The sequence below is a fragment of the Hylobates moloch genome, unplaced genomic scaffold (genome assembly GCF_009828535.3).
Source record: "Hylobates moloch isolate HMO894 unplaced genomic scaffold, HMol_V3 SCAFFOLD_17, whole genome shotgun sequence".
NCBI lineage: Eukaryota > Metazoa > Chordata > Mammalia > Primates > Hylobatidae > Hylobates > Hylobates moloch.
Window position 1 is genome coordinate 76,051,645 of NW_026652292.1, and position 22,146 is coordinate 76,073,790.

Sequence of the window (22,146 nt, forward strand, 5' to 3'; positions counted from 1 at the left end):
AAATAAACCTCAACTCCATTTCATCCTATCAAAAAGTTGGTCTGAGACAGATGATAGACCTAAACATACCACCCAGAATCATAAAGCTTCTAGAAGAAAACATAAAAGAATATGTTAGTGACCTTGGGGTAGACAAAGTAAAAATTAATAAAATTCAACTTCCTCAAAATTAAACATTTCTGCTCACCAAGAGACACCATTAAGAAAATAAACCACAGAATAGCAAAAAATATTTGCAGCATGTATCTAAGGATGTATATGCAGAATATACAAAGAACTCCTATACAAATCAACAGCCAAACAATCCTCCAATACAGAAATGAGTAAAAGACTTGAACAGATACTTCACAGGAAGAAAAAGAATAGTCAATCAACACATGAAAAGGTGATTAACGATATTAGTCAGTGAGGAAATGCAAACTAAACCCACAATGAAATACCACTCCACATCCAGTAGAATGGCTAGAAAAATGGCCAACGCCAAATCCTGCCACGTGGAGGAACTGTAACTTTCTTTTTTTTTTTTTTTTTTAGACGGAGTCTTGCTCTGTCGCCCAGGCTGGAGTGCAGTGGCGCAATCTCGGCTCACTGCAAGCTCCGCCTCCCGGGTTCACGCCATTCTCCTGCCTCAGCCTCTCCGGGTAGCTGGGACTACAGGCGCCCGCCACCACGCCTGGCTAATTTTTATTTTGTATTTTTAGTAGAGACGGGGTTTCACCGTGGTCTCGATCTCCTGACCTCGTGATCCGCCCGCCTCGGCCTCCCAAAGTGCTGGGATTACAAGCGTGAGCCACCGCGCCCGGCCGAGGAACTGTAACTTTCATACATTGCTGGACAGTGTGTCAAATGGTGCTATCACTTTGGAAAACTTAAGACAGTTTCTTACTAAGTCTAAGAAACATCTCTACTATGACAACCCACTTTTAGGTTGTTTACCCAAAAGAAATGAAAAGATAGATCCACACAAAGGCCTATAAAAGAATGTTTACAGCAGCCTTATCCATCATAGCCAAGAAAAATGGGAACACCTAAATGTCCACCAACAGGATGGATAAGCCAGTGGAGGTACTTTCATGCAATGCAATACCATTCAGCAATGAAGAAGAACACAGCAAGGGTAAGTCTCAAAAAAAAAATGTGTTAAGCAAAGGAAAAAAAGCCAGTTAAAAACATAAAAGAGAAACCTATTTAAAGATAAACTGAGGATTTGCTCCATGTTTGACACTAGGTATATACATATGATTATTAAATTTAGCATCTATGACTTAATATTTTACCTCAAATATTAGTTTTGGGATGTAGGAATTGAGCAACCTGACACATTAGCAAATTTTCAAACTAGCTTGACAAGATACTCATCTGCCAGAATTTTCAGATATTTTTTTCCAGTTACTAAATGACAAGTTAACAAAATTTCTTAGCCTGTTTTCCCACCTATAAAATGGGGCTCTGACTATCTTTCTTGTTAGAGTTACTGCTTTACATGTAAGTGCTTACTCAGCACAGTCTATATCACATAGTAAGAGCTCAAAAAATTAGCTATTACTACAACGATTACACTACTGCTGCTGCTGCTGCTATTACTGTGAAATAACAAAAGGCAGAATGGTTTAATAAGACAGTTTTTTTTGTGAAGTCTTAAAGCAACATACATTTTTTTCCTCTGACAAGATGCAGACCAATGGAGGAACAGAAGAAAACTGCTGAAACAACCCATAAATAATGCAAATAATTCAGAGAAAAGAGTACACTGGTACAATCTGTACAAGGGACTTAGCAGGGTCTTCAGTGCTGGCCCAACTAGCTGCTGATCTTCCGGCTGTCACTGTGAAGGGGGAAGGACTGAAGGAGCCTTGACAGAGTAGCAGGGCAGTGGCCTGGGGTGGTGGCCAAAGGCTACTCGAGTGGTGAGGGGCTTTCTCCTTGGCCACACTGCACAGTAGACTGATCTGATGCCCTCCCAGGCTGTCTTGGCTGTCAGGTTACTCCAGCAATTCCATAAATCCCATGACAGTCTGGAGATGAGAGTCCTTAAACCACTGGTTTACTGACTGCCTTGAAAAAGACACATTTACAATGGGATTTGGAGACAACAAAGGGCTTAAATTCTAGAATGCCACTTATTCTTAGTGTGGCCTTGGATGGGTTTTATTTTATGCTTTTTTTTTTTTTGACAGAGTCTCACTCCATCACCCAGGCTGGAGTGCAGTGGCACGATCTCGACTCACCATAACCTCTACCTTCCAGGCTCAAACGATTCTTGTGCCTCAGCCTCCCGAGTAGCTGGAATTACAGGCGTGCACCACTATACCCAGCTAATTTTTGTATTTTTAGTGGAGATGGGGTTTCGCCATGTTGACCAGGCTGGTCTCAAACTCCTGATCTCAAGTGATCCACCTGCCTCGGCCTCCCAAAGTGCTGGGATTACAGACATAAGCCACTGCGCCCAGCCAATTTTATCCTCTTTGTCTAAGTTTTCTTCATCTGCAAAATGGAGAAAATACTATCATTCTCAAAGAGTTCTTTCAACGATTAAATGAGATCACCCATGAGAAAGTGCCTGGCATGAAGTCTGGCACACAGTAGGTGCTCCCCTGGTTTACCACCTAACCTCTAGGCCTTGGTTTTCTTAACTGTAAAACGGCTTTCAGTATCTTTCATTCCAACCCAACACCACAGGGTTCATTCTGGCTTTATCTCTTCCATTTTTCTGAGTGAGAAACCTGGCTTCCAATATCCTTCCAACAATATCTACTACTAGAGTTGCTGCAAACACTAAAAAAGTAGTAGACCAAAAAAAAGTACCTTATGAAAAATATTATTACATTACTTCCATTTCTCCCTTGGACCCCATTCTTTTTTTTTTTTTTTTTTTTTTTTTTGAGATAAGGTCTCACTCTGTTGCCCAGACTAGAGTGTAACAGTGTTGTCATCATAGCTCACTGCAGCCTCGAACTCTTGGGCTTAAGCGATCCTCCCACCTCTGCCTCCTGAGAAGCTGGGACTACAGGCGCATGTCACCACACCCAGCTAATTTTTAAATTTTTTGTAGAGATAGGATCTCACTATGTTGCCCGGGTTGGTCTTAAACTTCTGGCCTCAAGCAATCCTCCCACCTCGGCCTCCCAAAGTGCTGGGATTATAGGTGTGAGCCACTGTGCACAGCCCCCACCCCACTCTATTTTGACCAGTTATCTCAATAATATCCTTTATAACAGTGGCTATACTAAACAACAGATTTTCAATTTACATAAAACAGTCTTCTATTGGCGGTAGATGCCATTTAGGACTTCCATAGCTACAGAGGAGAAGTCAATGGCTGGCTTCAACGCTTCAAAGGATAGGGTGACTTTCTTGTTAAGGGCTAATGCAGCAGATGATTTTAAGCTGAAGCTGATGCTCACTTACCATTCCAAAAATCTTGGGCATGGTGGCACATGCCTGTAGTCCCAGCTAGTCGAGAGGCTAAGGTGGGAGGACTGCTTGAGCCCAGGAGTTCAAGGCTGCAGTAAGCCATGACTGCCACTGCACTCCAGCCTGGGTGGCAAAGTGAGACCCCAACTCAAAACAAACCAAAAAACCTCACATTTCATAGGGCCATAGCTGCTATAGATAGTGATTCCTCTGGCAGATCTGGGTAAAGTAAATTGAAAACCTTCTGAAAAGGTTTCACCATCTTAGACGCCATTAAGAACATTCGTGATTCATGGGAGGAGGTCAAAATATCAACTTTAACAAGAGTTTGGAAGAAGTGGATTCCAACCCTCATGAATAACTTTGAGGGATTCAAGACTTCAGTGGAGGAAGTCACTGCAGATGTGGTGGAAACAGCCAGAGAACTAAGATTGGAAGTGGAGACTGAAGATGGGGCTGAGCTGCTGCAATCTCACGGTCACACTTGAATGGATGAGAAGCTGCTTATTACGGATGAACCAAGAAAGTGGTTTCTTGAGATGGAATTTGCTCTTGGTGAAGAGACTGTGAACATTGTTGAAATAACAAGGAAGGGCTCAGAATATTGCATAAACTTGGTTGACAAAGCAGCAACAGGGTTTGAGAGGACTGACTCAAATTTTGAAAGAAGTTCTGCTATGGGTAAAATGCTATCAACATCTCTAATGCACACAATAGAGAAATCTTTTGTGAAAGGAAGACTCAGTTGATGCAGCAAACTTCATTGTTGTCTTATTTTAAAAACTGCGACAACTACCCCAACCTTCAGCAACCCCCACCCTAAATCCGTCAGTAGCCATCAACACTGAGACGAGGCCCTCTTCACCTAAGGCCCAGACAAACATCAGCATTTCCAGCAGTACAGTATGTTCTGATTAAGGTATGCACATGATTTTTTTAGACATAATGTTATTGCACACTTTATAGTATAAACATAGCTTTTATATGCACTGGGAAATCAAATGTTTTTGTAACTTGCTTTATTGTGATATTCACTTTGTTGCTGTCTGGAACCACACCTGTGATATCTCCGAGGTACGCCTGTCCTTCTTTTATGCCTCCAGCAAAGGCTCTGGGTAGAAAGAAGATATTTTTGATATATAGTATCATAGTACTATAATTTTAAAACTAGCTTTCAGACAAACGTATCCACTCAGGCACAGGCACCGTGGACCCCCAAAGCAGGAGATGCTTCACACTACTTCAATGAAGCCACCTTCACCACTACTCAGTCACTCACTCAACAGATATTTACTGGGCATATACTACATACTAGGTGACTTTCTAACTCAGTGCTATTCCAAGTGTGGTCCATGGAACAGAACCAGACCATGGACTGTTTGTTACTGGTCTGCTACAAGATAAGTACAAAAATGAAGAGTAAGCATCTAGAAACATTTATAGCATAAATGACACTGCCATTTAATCAGTGGTCTCATTTCGCTGGACAGGGTATAGACAAGCTCAGGAGTTGTCAGACTACTGTGGTGAGTTACTGTGGCTGTGGTCCAGGCACATGCCATGCTGTTTAGCCTTTCTAAGACATGGAAGCAAGGGAGTGATAATATCACATGTACATTTTAAGCAGATGCCTTCTGCCTAAAGATGAGGAAAGGACAAGAAGGAGGGCGCTGAACTACATTGTGAAGGGTCACATCATTATTTCCCTCAAGGTCTTTTGTGCAAAGTAATTGGCACAGGGCAGCTAACTATGTTGCAGGAGACAAGGCTATACTTTGCTGTCTAAATGAGAACAATTCCCATCTGACTGATACTAATTTGTATTTTAGTCAAGGCCTCTGCTGAGAAGCAAGAACTAAGGTAGCAGCAAAAATCTCTTCTTACTTTACTTGGGTACCTGTGAAGTCCACTTGGGATAGTGAAGGAGAAATCCGCATTCCTCTCCCTGGTGAGTGTGAGACCCAGTGACCACCACACCATCTTGATGACAAATCACACATCATCAGAGGCCTACCTCCTTCTCCATACGTCTTGGTGCTAACTGGTCTCACTGTGCCCCAGATCTTCAGCTCAAACTCTTCCCCAAGTCTGGACTGCTTTCTATCTCTCTAATTCACACACCCAGATATTTTTCTTTTGACAGCCAACACAAATCCCATTGCTTGAGAAATCTGCTCCAATTACCCTGAGATTCAAATCTTGATTTAGCTGTGATGCTGGACAGCTAACCCAAATTTGCTGAGCCCCAATATCCTAATTTAGAAAATGAAATACTAATATTTATAGATATGGTGGCTTTTTGAGGATTAATGAAATAAAATAATATACTGCCTGGCACATGGTAAATGCTTAGTGGTAGATAATATTAATAGCATAAATTAACATTTATTAACTCACTGTAAGTGTTTTATCTGTATCTTCATTTTGTTCTCACAACAGCACTACAAGTTAGGTACTATGAGTTTTCCCATTTTATAGGTAAGGAAACAAAAGCCCAGAAAAGTTAAGCGATCTGCTCAAAGTCACACAGTTTTAAAGTGGCAGAGCCAGGATTCAAACACAGGCTGTCTGGTTGCAGAGTCTGGCTCTTAGGCACTATACTATGCCACTTGATCGTACCATTTCTCCCTCTGAGCTTACTACCGATTTCACTAATTATGACATATCCTGATTAAGCTGACTAATTTTTCATGTTTAATAGCAACCCAGCCTGCTTCTAAGCTCTCTAAGTGCAAAGACTTAATCTATGGCTTCTCTCAAGCTACACTCTCAGTGCATTATATAATAGTAGCTGTTGCTTACAGATAACTTGACTGATCTGCTTACTATCTTCCACAAATGCTTCTATTTGCTGGCATTAACAATTTCACATCTGTTTCACCAATGTGCAGAAAAGGGTTCATGTAGTAGGCCTGAGGCTGCTATCCTTAGAAAGGCCTGCTTGCAAGGTTAACCCTTGCCTGGCATCTGAGAAGTTGGACTTTGGCAGAGTTCATGCCATCCTAACTGATAAAAACAGCTCACCGTGCCTGAACTGTGTTGCAAAAAATGCAGTTTGAATGCAGTTCAGTGCTGAGCACCTGCTTTCCCCCTGGGAGTCTAGAGTTTCGGTACATGCCAGGTGTGAGGTGCCCATGTGACCAACCCCTAACAGAATCCTTAGGCAGTGAGTCACTAATGAGCTTCCCTGTAGACAACACTTCACATGTTGTCATAGTTCACATGCTGTGTGACTCCACTGGGAGAGGACTCTTAGAAGCTCATGGCTGGTTTCCTCTGGACTTTTGTCCCACATGCCTTTTCCTTTGCTGTTTTGCTTCGTATCCTTTCAGTGTGACAAATCATAGCCAGAAGCAGGACTGTATGTTGAGTCCCATGAGACCTCTTAGTGAATCCTAGAACCAGAGAGTAGTGCTGGGGACCCCTGACACAGTAAGAATTTAAAAAATGTGGGCCAGGCATGGTGGCTCACGCCTGTAATCCAGTACTTTGGGAGGCAGGGGGATTGCTTGAGCCCAGGAGTTTGACAGCAGCCTGGGCAACATAGTGACATCCCACCCCTATAAAATAAAATTAAATTAAAAAATAGGCAGATGTGGTAGCACATGCCTGTAATCCCAGCTACTCGGAAGGCTAAGGTGGGAGGATTGTTTGAGCCCAGGAGGTCGTGCCACTGCACTCCATCCTGGGAGACAGGGTGAGACCCTGTCTCAAAAAAAAGAACAAAAAAGAAAACATGTCCCCAAACAGTTATGTGATGTTATCTTCTGAAAGAACATCCTAAAACATTTCTAAAGCTAGTCTAGAAATGGTCCAGGTTTGGATACTTGTTCACTGATGTATTGAACCTCCAAGACTGGCTGAGTTGCAGTGGGAATGACTGTGAGGACACAGCTCTTGCATTCCAGATGCTCATGTGAGCCCAGAGGGGAGGACAGGCAGGCGCCATGGGAAGTACAGGAGGCTGGCCCTCCTGCTTCCTGTGGCCTTGGATGAGTCATTTACCCTGCTGGAGCGTCAGTGTCCTTACCTGCTGATGGGGCTCCTAATAGTGCCTGCATGGGACAGGTAGTGGGGTTGGAGGGAGGTGTGCACTCAGAGCATGTGGCATCGAGCAAGTCTGTCACAGGTGATCTGAGGACAGCCTCGTGGTGGCCTGCTTGTTGTGACCCTCGCTCTTCTCTCAGGAATACACTTTCAGGGACGACAAGAAGGGGTATGGGGGTCAAAGAGATTGAGGTAAAATGGCTCAAGGTGTGCCAGCCTCATTGGGTTATTAAGAGACAAAATGGGCAAGAGCACAGATTTTGGACCAACAGCCTGGGCTCAAACCCCAGCTATGCTACCTGTGGGACTGTGGGATCTAGGGTGAGTGGCCAAGCCTCTTGAGCCTCAACTTCCTCATTTGTAAAATGAGGGAGGAAACAGTACCTGCCTCATGGGGGTTTGTTGTGGGCCAATAAAGTGGCTGGCATGGTGCCTGGCACACAATGAGTACGCAGTAGCGCCAGCTATGGCATTTTGTGAAGAAGTTCAAACACGGTAACTTGCATAGGGTAAGTGCTCTATAAACTTTAACTGCTATTATTAGTAGTACTATTATTAATTAAGGAACACCAATGAAAGCAATACTTACAATCTTTTCTTATCAACCACTCTTTTAACTCGGATGGCTCTCTGTTCTGAGTAAAGTTTACATACTCCTGTTGCAGGGGAAAATACCAGAAGAAAGACTGCTTAAAACAGCTTCTCAGGCAAAGGCATCATTAAATATAATGAGATACTACAGTCTTCAGCTAGCAAAGCTAAATTCTGCATCACATCTATTGTGAAATGCCACATTTGACCTTTAAAAGAAAATGAAATACTTTTTAAGTAATCTTCAATGAAATCCAAAACAGCGGTCCTGTGCTCCTTCACTTGCTGGGAATGTATCTCCTTGTGAGCTGTAACAGAAAAGGACAATGTTCAGGCCTTCACATTCAATTATCCTAAAGAGCAATTCATCAGCTCCCTCACAACACTTTCTTTATTGAGAGTATTTTTTAAAACACAGCTATAAAACAAGTCTTGTGTCAAGTGACACTACATTTTTAAAAGAGTAACATGTATTAGGCTTCACAAGAGTGAAAGATTAAACCTGTAGAAAATCTATAGTCAAATAATTTATGGTTTATCAGAACACTTAAGGATAGTATTTGATGCAGCCACTTCTTGAGTGCTGACCCCATCTGTGTTAACAGCATCCAATGCTCAAGCTGACCTTCACGGAACATGTTCAAACAATTGAAATCACACACTCCTCCCTGCTTGAACCTGTGCTGCTTTTCAGCCTGTAGTGCCCCATCCTCTCCCCTTGGCCACTCATATTCTGAGGGTCCCTTAGACAATGAGTCAAACTTTCCATCTCCAGGAAACCTATGACTCCTAGCCACAAAGATGCCTTTCTCCTGGGAACTACCACACAGAAGTGTGCTAAAAGGCCTTACCAGACCTAAAGTCTGTGCCACTAGTTTTGGTAAGACAGTGACCACTGACTGAGAGATTGAGTGCCTACTGTGTGCAGTAGGTACTCTGTTAGCACTTTACATACGTACTGCTAGTAATTACAATAGCAATTCTGAGTTTCCTGATTTTACACATGAAGAAACTAAGGTTCAGAGGCAATAAATAGCCCAAGGTTAGATGGTTTCATATGTAAATGTAGGTTTTGTTAAATATTCCTATGTATTTTTTAGGTCTCTCAATGAATGTATATGCCGTTATGGGTAGAGGGCATGATTTCTGTCTTTACTATAGGGCTGCTTGAACCAAGATTTGTGTGGGGGACTCAGGAGCTCTGTGAAATTGCATATAGAATTTTGTGTATGTACATTTTTCTGGCAAGAATGCCTATTGCTTCCATCAGAGTCTCCAAGTGGTCCATCAGCATTCTAATAAAAACCTCCCAAACAAAAGTCTGTGTTGTGAGCACAACAACATCTGGCAGCTTTGAACTCTACTTACTATTTAATGTACTCTGTATCTGCCTAAGCAAATTAAAAAAGAATCAAGAAAGAGGTGTGACTTGGGAAGCCATCTCATTGTCTCAGTGAGAATTAAACATCAACGAAAGTGAGATAAGAAGCACCCTTGTGCCAGACACAGTTCTAAGCATGCTGTAGGAATTTAACTTAATTCTCATAGCAACCCTAGAGATACATTCCCTAATTGCCTGCATTTCATAGACAAAAAACCAGGCCCAGGGAAATTAAGTGACTTGCAGAGGGCTATATGGCTCCGACGGGTGTAGTTGGGGTGCAACCTACGCAGCCCTGGCTCCAGAGCCTTCCTCCTAACCTTGAAGGTTTGATATGAAAGTTTACCTGAATATTACAAGTAGAGCTTAAGTACCCCAGGCTGCTGTCAACTCCTATCCCACTAAATGCCACACAGAACAGAGGTACACATGTGCATACACACATACACACCCACACACATACAATTTGCCACACAGCACACACACACACACACACACACACACACACACACACAAATTTGTCTTCACTGTCCCTGGCCCCTAGATACATTTTCGGTTCTGTTTGGAGAGGTCCTTTCCATCTCCCTCTTCCCATTGGTTTAACTTAAATGATACAGATACAGCCTTTTCAGTACTTTTAACAGCTTTGGTTAAAACACTGATCAAGAAAAAAAGATTTTAACGTTTTAAAACCTAAATCGAAATAAGAAGAGAGAATTTTAACTGGCTGCACCATATGCATCTTGTTTAACTACTTGCTATATTCATGGTTGCCCGTTTGCATCTTTCAGAGCACTTTACCTTCTGTTCGTAGTTGTTGAATTGCTTCTGAACAGGTCCTCATGAATATCTGGGCATCCTGGTCTATCTGGTCTCGTTCTGTGTCTGTCATCCTCCCATATTCAGACATGGTATGGCTAAAAAAAGACAGCAAAGGAAAGGGCAGCAACAAATGATAACATAATATAGTCTGAGTGGGATGGGAAGAGAAGAAAAGGCCTCCCTGATCAAGTGACATTTAAGCTGAGACTTGAAGGATGAGGAGGAACAGGCCAGGTGAAAAGGTGAGAGAACCATCTAGATAGATAGTAGAACACATATGAAGGGTGTGTGGTAGAAAATCCTCCGGAATAGACCCAACTGACGTAAGCCAGATGGGGAGAGGGAGAGGGAGAAGGAGCGTGGAGTCAGGGCTAGAGCATAAGCTAGGCTTATGAAGAATGTAGGCTCTGCTTTTGAGAACAATGGAGCAGCTACAGAAGGGTCTCACACCACAGAATGACTGAATCAGAGGGTGGAGGGTGTTCCCTAAACATTCCAGGCACACTCCTACCTCAGGACCTTTACATGTGTTGGTTGTCTCCTCCTTCTGGAATGTTCTTTCCCCAGATAGCTGCATCAATGCATCCCTTACTTCTTTTAGGTGTTTACTCCATGTTGCCCTCTTAATGAGGCCTTCCCTAATCCTTCTTTATAAACTGTCCCCTCCCTGACATTTTCTATCCCACTTCCCTTCTTCCTTCCCCACAAAGACACTTATCCCACTCTAACGTTCCATATATTTTGTGTAATTATTTCTTTTCTTGCCTGTCTCTCCCCACTAAAAACGTAAGTTCCACAAAGGCAAGGACTTCTATTTGTTCACTGTTGTATCCCCATCATCAAGAGCAATGCCTAGCATTTTTAATAGGCTGATCAATTAATAAATCAGTAATAAATACTTTTGAATGAACTGAACCAATGAATGAGCCTGAGTTGGAGAATGTGCTTGATACACAGCTATGACTGTGCTCCCTAGTAAGTTCCTCCTGAACCGATTTTTCCCCCACCCCGACAGGTAGGCATCCCCCTCCCAAAGCCTTCTCTAAGAAACTTAAGGCACAAACAAACAGGGAATACATCCATCCTGAGGACGAGCCCTTTTGAAAAAGAAAGGGGTGAGATGAGCACGAAGTCCTTCTCATTCCCAATCACCAGATAAGCATCCTCTCCTCCCCTGGAGTCACCCCTACCCCACGGCTCCTACCCCACTTCCACATTTTCTAAGGAAGAGTTGGAAAAAGAAATCCCACAGCTTCCAGCCTCCTAGAGAATGGATGATCCTCTCCCAGCGGAACCTGAAGAGTAACATGGAATTAGTTCCTTATTCCAATGCTCCTTAGGATCTTCTTCTATTAGTTACTTAGGCTTGGGATGGCAACCATGAGAGAATGGACTCTGTCCGAGGGAAGACCCCACAGTGAGACAAAGGCGCTAAGCCAGCAAGCTCAATCCCCTCTCCCCAACCCCAGCCCACCTCCAACACCAGGTGAACGGCTCCCCTCTGGGGAGGAGCCAGAGTAGCAAGCAGAGGGGCCAAAGCCTTAGGTTCATCCCTACTAGGAACCTTCTCATGGGAAATAGAGGCTAATGGGTCAGGGACAAATGAGTCAGAAAGGCACCAACTTAGTGAATATGTACCCTGCAGACAGAACAGACCTAGAAATGACTAGTTCCAAGAACATTAGATTAACATCCTCCTACTCTATATTTTGATTTAATGGAAACTCAGTTCAGTGAAACTGAAAAGGTCTAAAGGTTAATTTGATAAAACTGATTATTCAATTAAAAGGTAATGTTCCTTTAGGAAACATTACATATATACATTAACCTTCTACATTGAAAACTGACAGTATGGTTATTCTATTAGTAAGAACAACAGAAACCAAGAAAGTTTTTTCTCCCAGATTGTTTTGTTGCCAGGATATTGTGGAAAAGGTCCATCTACCAGAAGTGGAGACATTATTTTTAATTAAAATCATTCAGAGATCTAGCCAGAGGCTATCTAGGTTACATGCTGTTCTGCTCTAGTAAAATGTCGTTATTAAAAAAAATTAAATGGGTCAATAAAGTCTGAGCTCTACATTCTGGAAAAAATTACAGCTTCCTAATTATGTCAAACTAACAAAGCCTCATAGGTCTGAAGGCAATATTTCTACACATATTCTTTCAATTCCATGATCATACTCCACATAAAATGTTCCTAGGAGCAGGCCAAGGCTAGCACATTGCATTGGGAGGGCAGAAGAGTAAAAAAGAAAGGCTTTAAGCAGTCTACCACCTTTGGGAGGGAGAACTTGATGAGAGACAATAAGGATGGCCTTTCTCCATCTGGACAGAATCTGGGCTACCGGGGGGAATGCTTATTCCCTAATCCTCATGTTTCTGCGGGAACCAACTTCCCCAAATGACACCTTGCCTCCTCCCAGAGCCTCTTCCCTCTGGCCCCCTGGCAGAAAGCACGGGGTGTGCATATAGTCATCACACCTTTCTCTCCTCTCTTTTGCCTACTTAGAGACAGCAGAGGTTCTGCTCTGTTCCTCTCTCTCCTATGTTGCAAAGGGGCCTGTCCCTGCTATCTGTGCTCCAGGGGCTGCGGCTGCTCAGTGGCACTAATGCCTGAGTGTGTCTAATTCAAGAGCAGAGTATCAGCAAGGCCACCCGCCTGCAAACCAAAGCTTTGTTTGCTGACCTAGATTTTACCAATGATAAAGCTGATATGACATGTGGGTCTCCACTGTGTTGATCTGACTCCTGCCTCCACTTCTTTCTTTCTTTCTCCCTCCTCCCAACTCTCTGGCAGGAAATAGAGGGGGTTTTGTCTTGTTCAATAACCAATACCCTCCAACCCCCTGCAACTGCATCATAGGTCAAATGGGGTTCCAATTCAATTATCATTCACCAGGACACTTCTATGTGTCAGGAACTCTCAAACCCACCTAATTTAATCCTCACAAGAACATCATCCACATTTTATAAAAAAGAAAACTAGCACAAAGGTGAGTTATATTCATTCACATGATAAATACATGGCAGGATTGGGACTGGAACTTAGGTGTGACTGACCCCAAAGCCCATGCTCTTTCACAGGGACCAAAACAGGGGGTGGAGTAGAATTCAGTGTGCATGAGTTGGCAATGAACAACTGGCCTCGGGAAAATGAGTAAAAGATTGAGTTTCTAGCTGGGCACCGTGTCATATGCCTATAGTCCCAACTACTCAGGAGGCTGCGGCAGGAGGATCACTTGAGCCCAGGATTTTGAAGCTAACCTGGGCAACATGGCAAAACCACCTTAAAAAAAAAAAGACTGAGTTTCTAGAATGAGGCGATGGACCTAAAAAGACGAAGAATGCCTCGGGGACAACAGTTCTATCTTCTGAAGTTATCTGCCCATAAGTGGCAGAGCTGGCACTGGCCCCTAGAGAACCTGATCCTCAGTCCTAGCATTTGCTGCCCTTGTAGCTGGGAAAGGGGAAGGCTTAGGCCCTCTTTACTGTACTAAGATGAGAACCCATGCTGCAGTAGTCTGGGAACACCAAAAAACAGTGTGCAGCAGCCTCCTTTTGCTATTTGAGTATAATAACTGCCTTAACATCACTATTACATTGAAAGCTTAAAACAACGGCAAAGTTCCAGAAGAACACCCGGATGCCACTGTGTTGTTCTTTTCACATTGCATTTCAATCATACTGTCTGCTTTGAACCTCTCAACCGCTTCCTGAGTGATTATCCCTCCCACTGTTGGCTTTGCAAACTTTTTCTGAAAAGGGCCAGGGAGTAAACATGTTAGACTTTGTGGGCCTTGTAGCCCATCACAGCTACTCAACTCTGCTGTTGTAGAATAAAAACAGCCCTAGACAATATGTAAACAAATGAACGTGGCTGTGTGCCAATAAAACTTTATTATGGACACTGAAATTTGAATTTCATATAATGTTCACATGTGATAAAATATCCTTATTATTTTTTCCCCAACATTAAATTATGTAACTACATTTAAAAGCATATTTAAAATGTAGATTTGGCCTGTGGCTGTATTTGCTGACCTCTGGCATTAGAGGAAGACACTGAGTTTCACAGATTCACATGGTTCATAAGGAGAGGTGTGAATCAAACCAGCACTCAAAGCATTTACTTTGCTGGATTTCTTTTCAAGGAAAAGGGAAGTTAATAAGCGATTTCTATGAAAGATATTTACAACCACCTCGTCAACCTAAGTTGTCAGATACTAAAGAAAGAAGCTACAAATTGAAAGCTTTATACAAGTTTTATAAAGTTTTACAGAATCGCTGTAGCTTCCATTTTTTACAGCCTATCAAATTAGTATTTGATACACATACACACCTTTAGAAATAAAATTGACACTGCGATCTAATGTTAACCAACTATTTTAACTGAGAGCTTAAAAATAAGGTTTTCTTGGTACTATGCATCAGAATAATTATTTTAGTATATTCCAAAATAATGCAAATGAAGTGCATTTAAAAGCATAAAATTGCCTATGTATGTTAAGTGCAAATAGACAAAGCATCAAGGATTATTTAAAATTCAACTGGGGTATAATCATTTTTCTCTGTTGGAGAATTTATAAGAAGTATTTCCATTTTTGCATATATTGACAAAGTTAAAAAAAAGCAGGATTTATTTTATATTCTCTATCTTTGTGACGGGAAGGCTTCTGAAATGCAACCACCCCTTGTTTTATAAAGATGAAATCCTAAAAAGATGCTCCTAGTGATGTTATCTTATCTGTCAAATCCAACTTTTTCATTAATTTACATAATACATTTGAAGATGAGTCCTATGGTAAAATGCCATCCTAAAGCCAGTGCAAATGGAGCTAGGGGAAGAGACAAGACAAGACACCTGTACTCCCACTGCCTGTGGAGAGCTGGAGTCTATTCCAGAAACAGTTTTAGAAGTGTTGGTTAGTATGTTTTTTTCTCTTTTTCTTTCCAAATGGCATTTTCGGTGACTTGCATCATTCCTTCATCTGCTCGATAAATATTTAGTGTGTGAGAAACTATCTTTTTCATCTCTGCATGTTTCACAATAGGACAGATGCTGTCCGCAGGGTGTATGCACGTGCCAACCCCTTTGCATTTGGATTCCCTTCCTTCCTTCTTGCTTTACCTAGGTAACTCGTACTCCTTCAGAGCTCAGCTCAAATGTCACTTCTTTAAGGACACTTTCTCTGACAAGGCTAAATTCCTCAAAAGCTACCTGTTTGCAGTAGTTTCAAAGAACTTCTTGATTTCTGCCTTAATTTCATTATTTACCCAAGAGTCATTCGGGAACAGGTTGTTTGATTTCCATGTAGTTGTATTCCTGTGGGGTCAGTGGTGACATCCCTCTTAACATTTCTGACTGTGTTTATTTAAATCTTCTCTTTCTTCTTTATTAGTCTAGCTAACAGTCTATCTCATTAATTTTTTCCAAAAACCTGGATTTTTCCAAAAAAGTGGCTCCTGGATTCATTGATTTTTCCGAAGTTTTTTTTTTGTGTGTCTCTATCTCCTTTAGTTCAGCTCTGATCTTGGTTATTTCTTGTCTTCTGCTAGCTTTGGGGTTTTTTTGCTCTTGGCTCTCGTTCTTTTAGTTTTGATGTTAGGTTGTTAACTCGAGATCTTTTTAGCTTTTTGATGTGGGCATTTAGTGCTATAAATTTCCCTTTTAACATTGCGTTAGCTGCATCCCAGAGATTCTGGTATGTTGTATCTTTGTTCTGTTGGTGGGAGCATAAATTAGTTCAACCACTGTGGAAGACAGTGTGGCGATTCCTCAAAGACCTAGAGGCAAAAATACCATTTGATCCAGCAATCCCATTACCGGGTATCTACCCAAAGGGATATAAATCATTCTATTATAAAGATATATGGACAAGCACTTGTATGTTCATCACTGCATTATTCACAATAGCAAAGACATGGAATCAACCTAAATGCCCATCAATGAATGATGGACCGGATTAAGAAAATGTGGAACATATACATCATGGAATACTATGCAGCCATAAAAAGGAATGAGATGATGTCCTTTGCAGGGACATGGATGGAGCTAGAATCCATTATCCTCAGCAAACTAACGTAAGAACAGAAAACAAAATACCACATGTTCTCACTTATAAATGGGAGCTGAATTATGAGAACGGATGGACATGAGGCGGTGGGGAACAATACAAACTGGGGCCTGTTGGAGGGTGGAGGGTGGGAGAAGGCAGAGCATCAGGAAGAACAGCTAATGGATGCTGGGTTTAATACCTGGGTGATGAGATGATCTGTGCAGCAAACCACCATGGCACACGTTTACCTATGTAACAAACCTGCACATCCTACACATGTACCCCTGAACTTAAAAGTTGGAAAAATAAAAAGCTATCTGCACTCTGTTTTTGCAGTACCTATCATACCTGCAATGTTACCTGTTGACATGAATACTTTTGCAGCTCCATGAAGGCAGGGACAACCATGTTTGTGTTTGTGCACTATTTTATACTCCATGCCTGGCATAGTCTATGGCACATGGTAGACACTCAATAAATAACTGCAGAATGAATAAACTGATTAATGAATCAAATTAATCAAATCATGCCACTATAAACATGCAGAGATGAGTAGGACACAGTTTTTCACCTCAAGAAATGTGGTAGAAGTGGTTATGAACAAATAACTCTTTTACCTGGCACATGTGAGAAGTACCATAAGAAAAGCACAGAAAAAGAGCTGTCAGTATTCAGAGGCAGGAGAGATGGCTTTCAGATAGGAAGGCAGGGCCAGGGCAGGCTCTACCGAGAAGGTGGTGGTGATAAATGGGTCTCTCAGGATGGAAGCATGTGAACATGTGACATGTGTGGATTGGAGTGAAGAACAACAGGCCAAGCTGACAGTGTGAGTAGAGGCCTGGAGGCAGAACAAATGTTAACTCTGAATGCAGCTGTAGGGCACATGAAGGAAAGGGGTAGGATGGAAAAGTGGGTGAGGGTAATGAAAAGTCTTGCTTATCTAAGAAGTATGGATGGGCCACATCCTGCAGGCAGAGAAGGGATTTGAAGAGGGAAGCATGTGATTCCATCTACGATGATAAGCACTACACCTGTGCCTTCTAGACAGACCAGGAGAGGAAGGGACAAAGAGCAGGGAGTTGAGAACAAAGAGATCAGGCAAGTGACAAAGGCTGCACTGAAGCACTCTAGAGCGGATGGGAGGAGCGGGCAGCATGCATGGGAACAGTGTTGCTCACAGGTGCTGGGCGAGCAGGACAGTGGCAATGGGGACTGGGAGAAGCCTGTGCTCATGACGTGCATTTAGGAACAACTGTAATCGCCCAAAAGGTTCATCTTGCCCACTGCCCAGAAAAGCTGATTTATCAAGACAGGGGAACTACAATAGAGAAAGAGTTAAATATACACAGAGCTGTCTAAAAGGGAGACTGGGGTTTTATTATTACTCAAATCAGCCTCCCTGAAGATTTGAAGGCTGGGTTTTTAAAAGACAGTTTGGTGGGCAGGGGGCTAGGGAATGGGGAATGCTGATTGGTTGGATTCAGGATGAAATCCTAGGGAGTCGAAGCTGTCCTCTTGCACAGAGTCAGTTTCTGGGTGGGGGCCATAAGACCAGATGAGCCAGTGTCCTGGTCTGCATGGTGCCAGCTGATCCATCAAAATATGGGGTCTGAAAATGCCTCGAACATCAATCTTAGGTTTTATAGCAGTAATGTTATCTATAGGAGCAAATGGGGAGGTTAGCGGTCTTCTGGCCTCTGGCTACATGACTCCTGAGCCATAATTTCTAATCTCATGGCTAATTTGTTGGTTTTACAAAGGTGGCCTTGTCCCCAAGCAAGAAGGGGGTTTGTTTCCAAGAGGGGCTGTTATCACGTTGGTTTCAAAGTTAAACTATAAATTAACCTCCTCCCAAAGTTAGTTTGGCCTATGGCTAGTAATGATCAAGGGCATCTGGGAGGTTAAAGGCAAGATGGAGTTGATTAGGTCAGATCTCGTTCGCTGTCATAATTTTCTCACTGTTACAAACTTTGCAAAGGTGGTTTCACTACTGGCATACTGGTGAGAGCAGAAGCCACAGTAGGTGGTAAGAATGTGTGGTAGGGAAGGGCAAGGATTCCATGGCCAGCCCTGGCTCAGAGGCTCACCAGCTGTGATCTTCAGGTTATGCCATCGCTACACTTTCATTGCCTGCCTGCCACACAGGCTTAACAGCAGTGCCTTCCTCATAGGGTTGATGTGAGGACCAAATGAGATAAAATATGAGTAACTGGTGCTTATCAGAGTACCTAACACAGAATAAACATTCAAGATGGAAAGATAAGGTGGGCCTGGGGGGTGGGTGGGAGTGTAGCTAGGTAGGTAGATAGAACTTTTTTTCTAAGCAAAGTAGAGACAAATAAAAGAAAAGGGCCTGAAACAGAGCCCCGAGTTCTTATGGGATAGATGAAGGACAAAGAGGCAAAAATGAGTGGTGAGAGGAGCCAAACGATCCTGTAATGGAAGTCAAGGGAATAGGAAATTTCAAGACACTGATGATGGTCAACAGGATCAAAGGCTGTGGCAAAGTAGAAGAGCTGAGAAAAAACCATCAAGGTGCTTAACACCATTCTCATTAGAGAAGGACACACTTCAAGTACAGTGACTTACCATTTCACATTTATCACTGGAATTAGACAGGCTAGCCTGAAAGTGCACTTTAAAACTTTTTATTCCTTTTTCTCTTTTCTCCCTAGTCTCAAGATGTAATCCTAAGGCTTACTGCAGAAACCCTTTTTTTCCTCCTTAGTCTTAGAATACAGCCTTGAAACATACTTTCTCTGAAACACCATGTCCCCTCCCCTTCTCACCATACATTCCCTTACACCATGCACACATACCTAACTGTATGTATCTAATTATGTGCTTACCTGGAAGTTGCAGGGGCTAACTTGAGATAGACTGAGCATGGAGACCTGACTGCAAAATTCCAGAGATTACGTCAAGGCGGGTAGTCTACAACCCGGCCATTGCTGACATGTCGCCAGCCTGCGATGATAGCTACCAGAAAGAGACACACAGACCTAGTACTCAGCATCGCTCCTGCCTTCCCACTGCTTGCTCTGGAAATAAAGTCACCTCCCTTTCGTCCTTGTTATTGGCTTTGCAAGCGGTGAGCAGCTGAGCCTGTGCTCGGTTACATTATCATGGTTAAAATTGAAAAGCCTATTTACACCAAATGTTGGCAAGGATAGGGAGCAATTATAATTCTCATGCATTGCTACAAGGAGCGAAAAACCACTTTGGAAAATTGCTTGGTAGTTTATTTTAAGGCTAAGCATGCACCTACCATTTGTATGACCCACTAATTTCACCCCTAGGTATTTATTCAAAGGAAATAAATGAGTATGTCCACAAAGAGACTTGTAGAAGATGCTACTCACAAAGGGTTTATTCCTAATAGTCTCAAAGTGGAAATAGCCGAGTATTCTCTATTAGATAAATGGATAAGCAAACTGTGGTAACGTCACACAATGGAATATTACAAATAATAAAGCAACAGAAAGGAAAAAACTACTGGTATACACAACATGCAAGAACCTCAAAAACATGTGGAGTAAAAGAAGGTAGACACACCAGTGTGTGTACTATACGAGTCTATTTATATTCCCCTTGAGGAAAAGCCACTGGATTTGGTGATTAGGAAGTCACAGACGAGCATTAGGAGACAAATTTCAGAAAAGTGAGGGAAATCGAGCCATATGGTTGGCGTGGAGTAAAAGGTGAGGAAGCAGAGGTCATGTCAACTACAGTCTGTAGGCCAAGTCTAGCCTGCAGGCATGGCTCCCTATGGTCTGAGAACTAAGAATGGTTAAAGGTTTTTAAAGGTTGTAAAAAAACAAAACAAAAAATATGCGACAGAAACCATATGTGGCCCACAGAACCTAAACCATACTATCTGGCTCTTACAGAAAGTTGGCTGATCCCTGATTAGACTTTCTCCCCATGTTTGGCACTGACGTGAAATGAAGCGACAGTGCCCGTGGCTTAAGGAGCAAGCAAGGTCAAATGTATAAACTAAAAGGAAGAAAAGAACCAGATGACCAAAAATAGCTGGGAATCATGAATACAGCAGTACCTGAGAAGCAGTGTGAGTGATGAGATAAAGGATGTGCTTGTACCGCTTAATGTATAAACTAAAGGGAAGAAAAGAACCAGATGATGAAAACTGGCCAGGAATCATGAACACAGTGGTACCTGAGAGGCGGTGTGAGTGATGAGATAAAGGATGCACTCACGCCACTTCTCAGGTACTGCTGCATTCATGATGCCCAGCTATTTTTGGTCATCTGGCTCTTTTCTTCCCTTTAGTTTATACACAAGTAGGACAGTATCCTTAAAAACAAAGAGAGGGGTTTGTCTGTGACAGGTGGAAAGAAGGCGATGAGGTGAGGAGGGAACTGAGAGATCCTATTAGAGGTTCTAAACTTTACAGAGGAGTAGGCTCTGATGTCACCTCAATGGGGCCTGTCCTGTCTACTCTGTGTAAGAATCACGAGCTTTCCCAGCACTCCCGATCCCTGTTACCTTGGTTCTACTCTTCCTTTTCTTTCCATAGGACCTATGACCTAATGTACTATACATGTAGTGCTTGTCCTTGCCAGCCCACGAGAATGCAAATGCCATGAGGGCAGGAATATTTGTATTTTATTCCCAGATGTGCCCTAAGCATGTAGAATTCAATAAACCTGTGACGAACCAGGAAGTTTAATCTGGAGTGAGGGGTCAGGCTGGAGCAGGGGATCTCAATGTCTGCACCTCCTCAGTTTTGGGCCAGGTAAGTCCCTGTTGTAGAGAGTTGTCCCGAGTTTTGCACATCCTTGGCCTCTACCCACTAAATGCTAGCAGTACTCCTCTTCCTAGTTGGGACAAACAAAAATGTCTCCAGACATTGCCAAATGTCCCCTGGGGTGCAAAATCACCACAGTTGAGTACTGCTGGGCTAGTCGTGGACTTTAGGACTAGGAGGAAATCATTCATTCAACAAGTATTTACTGAGTGCCAAATATGGGTGAGGAACTATGGAAACATGATGGAAACCTGACAAGGTCCTTGACCTCATGACATGTACAGCCTGGTGACAAAGACAGATAATAAACTGTAATTATTAAATAATTACAAATTGTGTTTAGTTACTGAAGAAAATATACAGGATGGAGAAACTAACTAACAGAAGAGATCTATTTTATAAAGGGTAGTGAGAGAAGGCCTCTCGGAAGAGGGACTATTAAGTTGAGCCTTTAAGTTTGAAAAGGAAACCACCATGGGAAGAGAAGGAACAGCATAGGCCTGGGCCCTGCACCAGGAGAGGGCATGGCACCTTTAAGGAAGGCTGGCATGGCTGGAGCACCATCGTGGGAAGGCGGTGTTTGAAATGAGGCCAGGGGCTAGATCAGGAGTGGGGAGACCACAGTGTAGAGGCTGGTATTAATGCTAATTCCAATGCGGTATTCATGGTGGGTTTACTCAGGTGGTGACATAATCCAATTAAAGTTTAAAAAAGACTCTGGCTACTGAGTAGAAACTGCACCTAGCCACCAGAAGGAATGTCAACATGAGTAACATTAAGGGATGAAAAGAAGGATTCATCAAAAGTGCCCTAAGAAATGAAGGCTAAGCCAAAGTGGGTGTGTAGCTGCCTCTAGCAGGTGTCAAAAGCCTGGGAGAAGGACAAAAGAAGAAAATGGCCATCAGGACTGAGGACTGGGAATTGGTGAGGGAGGCATGATCCAGCGACATGAGGGTAAGAACTGAAATGTGCTCATGAGAACGTCACCAAAACAGCAAAACTGGTGTCACAGACCGCAACTGCAAGAGATGGGCAAAAATAGCTTAGCAGAGGCTTGAAAACTT

The 22,146-nt window shown here is 42.6% G+C and overlaps 1 protein-coding gene across 4 annotated transcripts in view; it reads right to left on the minus strand.

Annotated features, from left to right (window-relative positions):
- Positions 1 to 22,146, minus strand: part of STX18 (syntaxin 18) — a 120,548-nt gene that overhangs the window by 26,535 nt on the left and 71,867 nt on the right. For 3 of the 4 annotated variants that reach the window (XM_058430316.1, XM_032135935.2, XM_058430315.1), the window contains exons 3-5: positions 10,235 to 10,350; positions 8,283 to 8,360; positions 8,051 to 8,117 (exon numbers count right to left, since the gene is read on the minus strand). In XM_058430316.1, the coding sequence (XP_058286299.1) occupies positions 8,051 to 8,117; positions 8,283 to 8,360; positions 10,235 to 10,343 (254 nt within the window). In that variant the 5' untranslated portion in view covers positions 10,344 to 10,350. Of the gene's footprint in view, positions 1 to 4,472; positions 4,526 to 8,050; positions 8,118 to 8,282; positions 8,361 to 10,234; positions 10,351 to 22,146 lie in introns of all 4 variants that reach the window. The other variant, XM_032135936.2, reaches the window with a different exon arrangement.